The sequence below is a fragment of the Alosa sapidissima genome, chromosome 15 (genome assembly GCF_018492685.1).
Source record: "Alosa sapidissima isolate fAloSap1 chromosome 15, fAloSap1.pri, whole genome shotgun sequence".
In the NCBI taxonomy this organism is placed as follows: domain Eukaryota; kingdom Metazoa; phylum Chordata; class Actinopteri; order Clupeiformes; family Clupeidae; genus Alosa; species Alosa sapidissima.
The window spans coordinates 23207068-23219545 of NC_055971.1; the positions used below are offsets into that span (position 1 = coordinate 23207068).

The 12478-nt window shown below is 37.9% G+C and overlaps 2 protein-coding genes across 2 annotated transcripts; both read right to left on the reverse strand.

Moving 5' to 3' along the window:
- Positions 1 to 731: 731 nt before the first annotated feature.
- Positions 732 to 1670, reverse strand: LOC121684618 (olfactory receptor 10K1-like). Its single transcript, XM_042064674.1, has 2 exons — positions 1360 to 1670; positions 732 to 1113 (listed from the first exon to the last, which is right to left on the reverse strand). Exons 1-2 carry the CDS (start codon positions 1668 to 1670, stop codon positions 732 to 734), a joined length of 693 nt encoding a protein of 230 aa, XP_041920608.1.
- A 1734-nt stretch (positions 1671 to 3404) lies between these two features.
- Positions 3405 to 6295, reverse strand: LOC121683439 (olfactory receptor 1D2-like). Its single transcript, XM_042063077.1, has 3 exons — positions 5753 to 6295; positions 5570 to 5638; positions 3405 to 3416 (listed from the first exon to the last, which is right to left on the reverse strand). Exons 1-3 carry the CDS (start codon positions 6293 to 6295, stop codon positions 3405 to 3407), a joined length of 624 nt encoding a protein of 207 aa, XP_041919011.1.
- Between the last annotated feature and the right edge of the window lie 6183 nt (positions 6296 to 12478).

A 12478-nucleotide genomic window follows, 5' to 3' on the forward strand; every position in this document is an offset into this window, starting at 1 on the left:
ACTAAAATGACAAGACTTTTAGTCGACTAAAACTTGACTAACAAAAATTATATTTGAATGACTAAATATGACAGACTAAAAAGGACATTTCGTCACAAGACTAAGACTAAATTAAAAATAGGTGACAAAATTAACACTACTGTATGGGAGCATGTGATTCCTCCGTTTGAATAACAATTATGATAAAAGTTTGGTACAAGGCATACACGGTAATTGCTTGAATTTATTGTATTTTCCTTATACATTTTTGTATGTCTTCTTGCTTAATATTAATGCATGGTATGTGGTTTGTTTGTTGTCTGCCAGTTTTCACTGTGCTCATGACGAGCAAAGAAAATAAAGAGTCATGACATCAGTATGAAGCGTGGACCAGGTTTTATTGACACCAGCAGTAGCTACACATGTTATTACATTTTTACCTATTTTTATTTGTGGTGATTCATAAAGATCCTCTGCCTCAGCATATTTACATGTATTCATTTAGCAGACACTGTTATCCAAAGTGACTTACATATGTAAACTATATTACAAGGTATTACTGTACATTGTACCCAGTGCAACATGGGGTTAAGTGTCTTGCTCAAGAGCACAACACTGGCCATACTGTACTGGCCACTGCATGCTAGCCCAAGCCACAAGTGTAAGGAGAGTATGAGTCCATGTTGCAAAAGAGGCCTTGAGAATATAGCCTAATGTGACTCACACATACTACATAAATGAGTGACTCAGCATTACAAATTGGAAGTGGTCTGACATCCAAGGGCGAAAATGACCTTCCTCCTGATTTTGGAGAAGCTCTGTCTTGTCTCCTTATTTCTTATGCCATATACAAGTGGGTGCAACAGTGGAGGGAAAAGGTTGTAAGATACGGATAGAAACAAGTGTTGGAAATTTGGATAGAAACGAACATAAATGACAAAGAAGATTGAGACGAATGAAAAATTGATAAAGATAATCAAATGGGGAGTGCAAGTTTCAAATGCTTTCTTTCTTGAATTTCTCGAGATCTTTAAACTTAACAGTATGATTTTAAGATATGAAAGAAAAATAAGGAGTATAGGGACAACTCCGAAGCAAACAAACACACATATGCCATATAGATCGCTCACTCGCCTTTGAATGGCTTCACATGATAAAGTATCACAAAATAACCTATTCATTTTGTGTTTACATAAGGGTATCATTGAAATAACACATAAGTGACCGAGTATAAAGACTGCAGGTAAGACATTAGCAGCAAACAACAACTGTTTAATCTTATGTGGGGTCATTATTGTGTAGTACTGTAAAGGGTTAAATATGGACAGTAATCTATCATAAGCCATTACTGCTAGTATTGTGAAGTTGCAAGCTCCATACGTTATCATGAAAAATGCTTGAATGAGACATCCCTCAACAGAGTTAGTGTTATCACCAGTTAAAAGAATCACCATAACCTTAGGCCAAACAGCTGTACTTCCAATCAAACCATTTAAAAGTAGACTAAATAGAAACATGTACATTGGCTTATGCAAAGCAGTGTCGAAGTAAATCAGACACATAATGGAAATATTGGCCATTATCGAGGCAAGGTAAATTAAGAAAACAACTATAAAGTAAAGATTTTTCACTGAAGCCATCTCCTCGTAGGGGGTCAAAATCAAAGTTTCTCTATAAGAAGATCCATTCATCACTTTAGACCATGCCTGTAAGAGAGAAAACCAATCTGGATCTGTGAGGTGATGTAGCATCAACAGACATTCTCTGCATCTTCATAATCATGTTCTATGCATCTTTCTTATGTAAGACTGAATAGTGCATTAAATAAGTTGTTTATAAAGGCAACCTTAAAAATGACGTAATGTCATTGAAGAAGTTTGTAGATTACCTACCTCATAATGGCCTCTTTTAACAGTAGTCTTGCTGTCTGCAACTCTGGACAAATAACACAGGACATGACAATCATGGGGTTTCAAGTATTGCTGTCAGTTAAACGCCTTATTAACGGCGTTAACGTAAACCTATTTTAACGGCGTCAATTCTTTTATCGCGAGATTAACATTCTTTTTGGTGTGACAAACTTTGTAGTTTTTTCACAAGCTGTTGCAACAACTAGTAACGTTAGAACAACTACAACACCACACTGGATCTAGCTAGACCGTGCTGCATGTACACGCCCCCTTTTAGGGGAAAGGGAGCTGTTTGGATAATGGAAACCTATTGCTGCATAGAAGTGGGGAGCGAAAAGGGGTTATACTTACTAAATCTTGAAACAAACGTGAATAAAAGGCACAAAATAAGGTTGGTGTAAGAGTTATCTTTGTGTTTATGGGATTAATGTAACCATTATGTTCCTATTTTTTGCTCTTTCCAATTTAGCCTACCAGATGGGTTAAACTCGGGTTACCCATGTGAGCCCTACATGACACCGGTGAAGTGCATATCATCAGCTCACCTGGGCTAACCTACGTAGGCCCACCATGGAAACCAAGGATAAAATTAGCCAGACCTCATCTGGGCTACCTAACTGGGCCCACTTGTCAGCCCACAAATGATCTTCATGGGCCCCAGATGGGTCAAACTTAGGTTACCCATGTGGGCCCTACATGAAGGCCATAAAGGACCCATCATCAGCCCACCTGGGCTAACCCAAGTAGGGCCACCATGGAACCTGTATTTGCCAACAAGGGTTTCTCCACCAAGTAATACTGTAAGTAATGTTTTGATAGGGAATCAACTACTTATTTAATTTAATGAAATGCAACCTGAGGACACAATTAGCTGGGCCCAGCTAGGTAGCCCAGATGGGGCCCATTTGCCATCCATAACCAACCCACATGGGTGTGTTACCTGGGCCTCCCACCACCCCCACACAGACACACAATTATACCCCACCCCCCCCAAAAAAAAGCCCATACACAACAAAATCCCCCCCCACCCACACACAGGTACAACCCCCATTACCCCCCCCCCACACACACACACACACATACACACCATTACCTCTTTCACAACACACACATACACCAGTACACCATACAACCCCACCCCCCCACACACATACACCATACCCCCCTCCCCCCACACACACATTCAGAAACTGCACACAAACACACGCATGAACACGCACACACACTCATGAGTGAGCACACATGCACACAGAAGCAAACACACATACACAGACACTCACTCACTTACATGAGTTGGAAGAGTAGGGGATGGAGTAGGACATGGAGCCAAAATGTTGAGCATACAGTAGATTAATTATTTATCAAATCTGTTATTGCGATATTGGAGTGAAAAAAAAAAAAAACAATAATATGATTAAAATCCATGAAATTCTTGTTTTCTACATGCAATGTGGTGGCTAGTTTGAGGTTGGGATGTAGAGATAAGACACAAAATTATGGTAAATGCCAACTCTGTTATCGTAAATTCTGTTAATGGATTGCACAGATTAATAAAAACAGAGTTGATGATGACCAACAGTCATATGTGTTCAATAGCATAAAAGCAATTGAATTAAGTGTCAACTCTGTTTGTTTAAGATTTTGCTCTTAAAATGCTGATTACATATGTATTCTTGTTTTAAATGTATATCAGAAGATGTATTTTTATCACAGGATTTTTAAAAATATATACAGTGGAGGAAATACTTATTTGATCCCTCACTGATTTTGATAGTTTGCCCACTGACAAGAAAATTAATGGTCTATAATTTTATTGGTAGGTTTATTTTAACAATGAGACAGAATATCAAAAAGAAAATCCAGAAAATCACATTTAATAATATATAAATTATTTTGGATTTCATTAAATGAAATAAGTAGTTGATTCCCTATCAAAACATTACTTAGTACTTGGTGGAGAAACCCTTGTTGGCAAGTACAGGTCAGACGTTTCTTGTAGTTGATTAACAGGTTTGCACACATCTCAGGAGGAATTTTGGACCATTCCTCTGCAGATCCTCTCCAGATCTTTAAGGTTTTGAGGCTTCAGTTCCCTCCACAGATTTTCTATAGGATTAAGGTCCAGAGACTGGCTAGGCCACTCCATGACCTTAATCAAAGTCCTTTTAGGCAAGCCCCTCTACTCGGCGGCCATATTGCAACACTTTTTGGGCACTTATTAGGCATCTATTTCGGCAGAAATGTGCGTGCGCAAGGCTTCACGACACCAATCTTGCTCCAGCGGCGAGATCACAACACATGATTAGCACAATGTCTTCACAACACACAACATTATTGGCTCAATGTATTCACAACACAGCACATGATTGGCTCAATGTATTCACATGTCAACATTTTGCTGCAAAAGGGCTGGGATAAGTGAAGACAACTGCCATATTGGCATTACAAATGAACCCCATGCATTTCTATGGAGGATTTTTTAAATGCTGTGTCTCCTCATTAGAAAGTCTCTGCCTTAATGTGATCTTGAGACACTCTTTTGTTGCCTTGGCTGTATGTTTTGGGTCATTGTCGTGCTGGAAGACCCATCCACGACCCATTTTCAGTGACCTGGCTTAGAGTAGTACTGCCACGATTAGTTGACGTAATCAACCATGAACTGAATTTGTCTTGTTAATAGTAGTTAATAAATGTCAAATTATTAATAATAATAATAATAATAATAATAATAATAATTCATATAATTATTTTGCATAGTACCATTTATTTACAAAATTCAGCTGATATGGACAAATAATATATTATGTATTCAATATATGGACAAAGTACATAATTGAAGACAATTTTATGTCTTGTTATATTGGAAGGTAAATGTAGGACAATACAACGTCAATTTGATGACAATACATTATGTAAGCTCTTATATAAATGTGGCCAACTTCGCTTTGTCATTCATAACCTCTGTTGTCCAAAGTAGGCCTAGGCTATATTAATTTCACATTGTGAGTATAAACTGATGAAATCATGATGAAGTAAAATGAGTAAATATAGTAACTAATAGTGATGGTAGATAAATAGTAGAAGGAAATCAAAAGCAATAGTAAATAAATAATAGTGAAAAAATATGTATTTAAAGTCACAAGTGTACAAGGATACAAGGATACAAGGAAGTTTATTGTCACATGCATATAGTTACTGGAAGTAAGAAATGCAGTGAAATTATGTCTGGTGTCAGCCTATTTGTGCATTAATGGGGGGGGTAAAGAGTGCAGTAGAAGAGGGGTTTAGTAGATTAAGTGGCAAGGGCTGCATAAAAAAGGTGGGGGAGGATTGGGATTGGGTGGGGGGCACCAACAAGGAGCACCCAAGAGCACAGTGTGTCCACACAACTAATAGAGACTTTCTTATATTTAATTTAAGAACAGGATATTTAAACCAGGACATGGTTCATCAAAAAACAATCATGTATTATTTCTAAGATAACATGCTTTGTGTTTACAACTTTGTCCACATAGTACTTTTCGAATCCTTGGAAGTTGAAGGCCATAAATTAATGGGTTTAATAGTGGGGGAAGAATCAGAAATTGTATAGCCAATGCGTTACGCACACCAATTGGAAGATCTACTGAACCATCCCAGCTGTAAAATACATCAAACAATGCAGTCATGATATATATGACCATAACTACAATATGAGGCACACAAGTTTTACTGAACTTTGTTCTAGCTTCACTGGATGACATACAAACCTTGACAATATGAGCATAAGAAATTAAAGTTAAAACAAACTGTATAAGATATACTGAAATAACCACCATACTCCATACCTGGTTGGCTATTGCTCGATAACACCCCAACATTACCATTGAAGCATTGTCACAGAATAGTTTATAGATGTGTGATCCACAAAAGGGTATTCTAGAAGTAAGGAGTGTACCTATTGCTGCTGACAAGAGAGGATATGACCAGGCTAATACAAGCAACTTCAACACAGCACGAGGAGTTACAATGTTGTGGTATTGCAGTGGTCTGCAAATTGCCACATAGCGGTCATAACACATCACTGTTAAAATAGTCATTTCACACAGAGCAGAGCTGTAAATCACATACGTTTGAATCATGCACCAACTGTAGCTTATTATGTGAATATCAGATTGCAAGTCCAGCAAAAATTTAGGGTAAAAACCAACAGTCCCATAGAGTCCGTTTGCACACAGATTGCAGATGAAAATGTACATGGGCTCATGGAGGCTTCTATCCACTGTCACAATAAAGATCAAAGTTAAGTTGACTATAATAATGAGGATGTAAAGGACAAACACCAACAAGAAGTACAGAGGCTTGTAAACTCCTGAGTCCTGCAGCCCAGAAAGAATAAAGAATTTAAAAGTAGATAAGTTCCCCATTACTTCAGGCTTGTTTCACATGTAGCATCCACATACAATATAAAATGCTACTTGGTATATTATTGTAAGATATAAAAGTATTTTTGATCAGTTATATTCACATATTAATGTTTGAAGCTGTATCTGACAGTTGCAGTTCAGTGCCTACCTTTTGTTTTATGGTGAACACAGAGCATGGCTAATTTATACCTTAACCTCCACCTTAGAGACCAACCATATTTGGGTTTCCCCTGATGAACACAGTGAAACACCACTCAAAGTACAAATCATGATTATAGTAACCGAAATGCCGGTTATCGGCATTATTGCAATACGATTAAAATGTGCTGGAATTTTCTCTAAACCTACCACCAATGTTGGACAGAACTCAAAATTCCCCTGTCCTCCATGCACAGTAACAAAACTAAAGGTCAACAGAACAGCATCCATATGCCATAGTGCCATAAAAGAGGTGTGGCTCCTTTAAGACAATCATTTGGTGTGAGTTATGGAGCTATCCAACTTGATCTTACTATTGCCTACATCATCTGATTTGAATATTTATAGATATTTAGGCTATATTTAACATTTATTTTTTATTTGGCCTGTTATGAAATCATGCATTGACCAATTTAAACACAGCTCAGTTTTAAGAAACTTAAATGCATAGCATTTTGTGAAAATAAATCATTACGGCTACATTGACAAACTCTTAACCATGAGCTATATGTTCTCTGATTCTAATATTTACAGATATCTAGGTGATGTACTGTAAGCACAGCTCAGTTTTAAGAAATATGTAAAGCCCAAAGTTGGACCCATTTGTCATCCATAACCAACCCACATGGGTGTGTTACCTGGGCCTCCAACCACCCCAACACAGATACACAATTATACCCCCCCCCCCACACACACACACACCCACACTATTACCCCTCTCCCAACACACACATACACCAGTACACCATACAACCCCACCCCCCACACACATACACCATAGCCCGCCCCCCCCCCCCCCCTTTTGTATTTTTTTGTACTGTAAAGGCGACTGTGCTTGCCTAGTTAAAACATCTCACTGGTGCTCTTTCCTATCATTCAAATTCCAGCCATGCAAAAAAATGGAAGAGTGTGCATATTTGAGGGTTGCTGAAGAGTGCTATGGAGATTGCATTATTTGCAAAAAAAATAGACAAGATATCCTTTATAGTGCAACAAAAAGAAACATTCTCCAGTGCATCATTACTGCATATGATGCTAAAAGGGAAGTGGACCTAGAACAAATCCTCAGCTATGAACTGATTATTGTCCCTGTACTGTAGCTATTGCATAGCGATGGTTATTTGTGAAGTGGAAATAAGTCTATCCTCACTCAAGTGCTGTCTAGCAATGTGGAATGTCCAGTAGTGATCACTGCAAAAACTGCTCATTTAACACTGGTAATAGATGCTCAAGATCTAGATATGTCTTTAGGACACCCATCTGACTGCAGCACATTTAAGAAGTATGCAGGAAAGTTTGTAAGAAACTTTTGTATTGTTATTTGGTATTTGTTATGTGGTAGCAAATGATGTTGACTATCAAAGAAATAGACCTAATGTAGGAATCAGGCCAATCCAAACTTTTCTCATCTGTTGTTCCTAGTTGGTGGAACACACTGCCAGTTTCTACAAGGGCAGGGTCATCCCTCTCCATTTTCAAAAAACTCCTGAAGACCAGCTCTTTAGAGAACATCTCCTTTCATAGCACCACTTACAACAAGTCTAGCTGAGGCCATCCTTAAAAATATTCTTGTTTGCAGTAACAGCCAACCCAGAAAGAAGGCTACAATAGCTTTTGGCCACGTTATATTGAAATTTGACTATACAATACTCAATGCTATACAGTGTATTATACATCTCTGCTCTGTTTCTAAGGAAGTTCCAAAAAACAACGTCGTTCTATTAAGTTTCGTTAAATAAATAAATAAATAAATCAAACAGATTGAAGCGGAGCTTTGATACCAACGTTATCGATTAGTTTCAGTTTCTCTCGCGCAGACGCGCATTGAATGAATGCTCATACCACCACTAATTGTAGTTCTCCATGTTTAATGCCATCGATAGCAGAAACGTTTGTTTTCTTTTTTCGTCGATCCGCGGTTTCTTGATCAACTGCGCAGCAAATTATCAGATGAAGCACCGGGCCTAATTTCACTCCACGACTCCGCGGACCAGCAGTCTCCACGTTGCGGACCCATATTTTGAGAAATGCTGAATAGACCACAACCAATTTCAATACGACACGGTCACCGTTAGACTGGGGGGGATGGGAAAAGATATGGGTACAGTTCTTCCAGAACCTCGTGCCAAGTAAAAGCGTTATCGGTTTGTGTGAATGAAACGAAGCGTAGGCTGTGATGCGTAAAACCAATGGTGTAGAGATGACGCCACAGGGTTTTATTTAAGTGAGCCATGTAGGCAATTTATATTCACAATATTTAGGCCTACTAAAAGAAATATTATTTTATTGCATTTGTATTGGTTGTTTCGAGTAAAAAAAACAATCGGTCGGTATTAACGCAAGTTTACAACCGGCAAGTCGGTCGGACTAAAAGGGGAAAAAATCTATATTTGGGTCAGTTCTAAATTGACAGGGTCGGTCGGGTTACGGCAAACGAAAATATTTTTAAGGATGGCCTGATCCTAGCACTTACCACCCGTCTTGAACTGACACTCAACTGTTTAAAAACAGCACTCACTGATGCACTTATTCTTACTGTAGCCTACTCCGTTTTTAAATTGTCCTAAAATTGTTGAGAGAATTGCTTTAAAACTTAACTGTTACCATGTTGTTAGTCACTTTGGTTAAAAATGCGTCAGCCAAATGTAATGTAATGTAATAATGGTGTAGGCCTATCTGATTAAGACCCAAAGAGTGGTTGAAACGTACTTATTAAATAACACTGGGAGCTACAGTATCTTCACTTTTTTCCCTTTGCAACTGTCAAAGAAATCCCATTAACACAGGAAGGCCTAGGGTAGCCTACATCAGATGCCCTAAAGATTAGGCTCTTCTGCATAGCATTAAGTGATTGGGATGCAGTAATTTGAACACTGATCTTGATCTAGCCTACTTTGGCTATTTAAAGGTAATTTATTGCCAAAACATCACACAATATAAATGAGCTATAACAAACAATAAAGGACTTAATCACACACAAACTACTATTTTACTGACTACAAAAATAATAATTATGTAGGAAGTTTAGAAGTTTTAAACCCAATTGACCAAAAGTGCACCAAATTCAACACAAATGACTCAATACACTTGGAGGAGGCCTGCGTCCTTTCTTTTTCCAGATATTTTAGTATTTGGATATCGATTCAGTATTGAGTATCAAGATATTTATGGCAGGTATTGTATCAAAGTCATAATTTTGGTATCGTGACAACACTATGACAGAGCCACTCTGTTTTCTAGATGTCGAGGATCGGAGGCTCTACCACCAACAAGTGATGCTGCTCAATGGCATATTAGAAGAGCACATTATCAAGCTCTAGTATGGAGGCAAGCACACATACCAAATCCAGTGTTACTAGAAGTAAAATGTTTTTTACTTGTTGGTTGTTGCTGACGGTAGATGCAGTTCTGCATTAGGCTTATTCCCACTATCTAAGTTAATATGTACTGTAGGATATATTCTGAAGATTATCTTTGCAATTTGTTATTGTGATGAAATGCATTAAACAGCACAAGCGACTCACTATGTTAGCAATAAAAATATGGTTGTGTTTTGATTAGAATTTCCGAGTTTATTACATGTTAACTGTAATCATGTTCCCATTAAATACGTTAATGCTCAAACATGTATTTAGAGAACACTTTTATTTGGTTTTAGTGATTACTTTTGAAATCAAACCAATTTAGGGAAAATAATCAAAAATAATCGCTATTTTATGTTAAAATGCTGATTATGCGGCTTAGAACTCATAATTCGCTACTTGCACTCGGCTTTGTTACGTATTTCCGTTTTGAAATAGTGCTGCCCGGACGCTTCCGGTACATTTTGTTTACATAGTTACGGTCACAGCCGGAGTTCCCATCCCATTCATTCATTGAAACATTTTTAATAATTACATACAGCAAAACGAGTGTGTGTCGTAAAGTAATGAAGACCATCCACCTACTTAAACAGCTTAAGTATTCTGAACATTGCTGTATCGTTGTGTAGGCTAATGCTTCAGCGAAATTTAACGGTGTAAGTTTCCATAGTTTACCAACCCATCCCGATCTGCGGCGAAAGTGGTTATGGTTATAGGATTTTGCAGACGAAAGTGGGTGGCAAACTTTCGCCGGGATGAATTTAATATAACATCCCACACTAAGCCGTCGCCGTTAGATTTGTGTTGTGTGGTAGGCTAAACTAGGATTTTGCCCGTGAAGTGAAGGAGTTAAAAAAGCAGGAATTACGGCTGCAGCGTGGTTTGCAGGATCCGATGAGGATAAGGTTTTACGCTAGGTATGCAAATTACAATAGCCCAAAGGCCTCCTTACAACATACGATTGTCCAGCGATTTTGATATGAGTATAGGCTATCGTTTGAGTTCCTGTTGATATCTAGTGCAGTATGGAAAAAACGTTAAGGCTGTGTTGCAGGTTAACCACCACTGTCGATTAATGGGTAGGCTATAAGCAATAATCTAGTTGCAGTCATTGCAAAATCATAGTACACATCTTTATGTGAGAGGGTCTGAGACTGTCTTTCAAAAATCTTCAAAACCTTTTCAGTCTTCTGGTATAAGAATGGCACCTACCCCAAAACACCACCCCATAAAAATCTCAACAGAGGATAAACACATACACTAGGCTACTTTAATTCGTTGTTATGAGATATTATGAAGTAAATAATATTTACAATTAACATTAAATGTATTTTACTCTACTAATAGATTCCCAAGCTATTATCATTTAATGGCCTTCTGGAGACTCATTGAGCCATCAGTCCACAAAATGGTTATAAATCACAAGAGCCAGAGCAGCTGCTAAGAAAAATGAAGAGATGACCCTTTCATAGATAGATAGATAGATAGATAGATAGATAGGTACTTTATTGATCCCCAAGGAGAAATTCATGTGTCAGGGTTAGCTAAACACTGTGTATTATTATAAATCAGCCATTTGGTTCTGTGGATTGAGAAACAAATTTACAATATGAATGCTATGATACACCCTCCTTGGGTCTGTGACCTGAAGTTAGGGCAAATCTCCCAGCAGCTTCCAGCAACTTCCCTGACACACAGGTATCATAGATTGCACCGAATTTAAATGCCAGACTCCATCCTCACTGCTATTGCAGAGTGAAATGAGTGTAGTGTTAAGTCACTGCACCATGAAAGGCCTGTTCCACATGGTGCAGTGACTTTTGTCTTCTTAGTATATGCAGGGACAGTGAGTGATAAAGAGTTGTTCAAAAGATCAGACTAGCAGAGCTACTCACAGAGGACATGACAGTGATGGTGGACAAGTGTTTCATAATTACAGACTGTGTAAATTCCAAGGTGTACTGCCCATTGTTTTTGCCCAGGAAGAGTCAGATGGTTGCACATTATGTAATTGCAACTCAAGCCATAGCACATCTCGGAGTACACATGGAGTACACGTAATCAGGAGGATACAAAAAAACAAGTTCTTAGCATCATTCCCCTAACCCAAACAGTAAATATCAGCCAAATGTTCACAATGGAATGCCTGTTATCCAATTATCAGAACAAGGCATTAGTGAAGGCCTGGCTTAAATAAATACATACCATCTCAATAAACACATAAATAATGTTACTTGCCATATATTTTTTATGTAAAATTTGATGTACAGTACATACAATATAGTACAACATAGCTCAAAAGTAAAATAGTGGGTACTGTACACATGAATCACATAGATACATTTTCTCACATTGAAAAAACTACCTATAATATCATCATTAATACATTATTTAGTCTCTTTTACAAATAAAATGTATAACACGTTTGAACCATGGGGTCTGTCATGTCTTTGACTCAATAACTAGTGTTGTACAATTTTTTAGGAGTGTCAGTCCATTACAACAATCATTAGGCCCCTTTGTATAGATACTGTGCAGGCTGTTGATATGACAGGACACTTCCCTTTTGGAATAACCCGATACCAATCTCTACAAGGGGCTGGTTAGATCTCAGGTTCATGGT

Bases quoted from the DNA above. Each gene is read 5' to 3' on its own strand.
- LOC121684618 (XM_042064674.1), bottom strand. From the start codon at position 1,670: ATGAATGGATCTTCTTATAGAGAAACTTTGATTTTGACCCCCTACGAG. The intron at 1,114-1,359 runs GTATGGAGCTTG...AGCCATTCAAAG, and splicing joins CAAGCATTTTTCATGATAAC to GCGAGTGAGCGATCTATATG.
- LOC121683439 (XM_042063077.1), bottom strand. From the start codon at position 6,295: ATGGGGAACTTATCTACTTTTAAATTCTTTATTCTTTCTGGGCTGCAG. The intron at 5,639-5,752 runs GTAATGTTGGGG...CATATTGTCAAG, and splicing joins TCTGTGACAATGCTTCAATG to GTTTGTATGTCATCCAGTGA.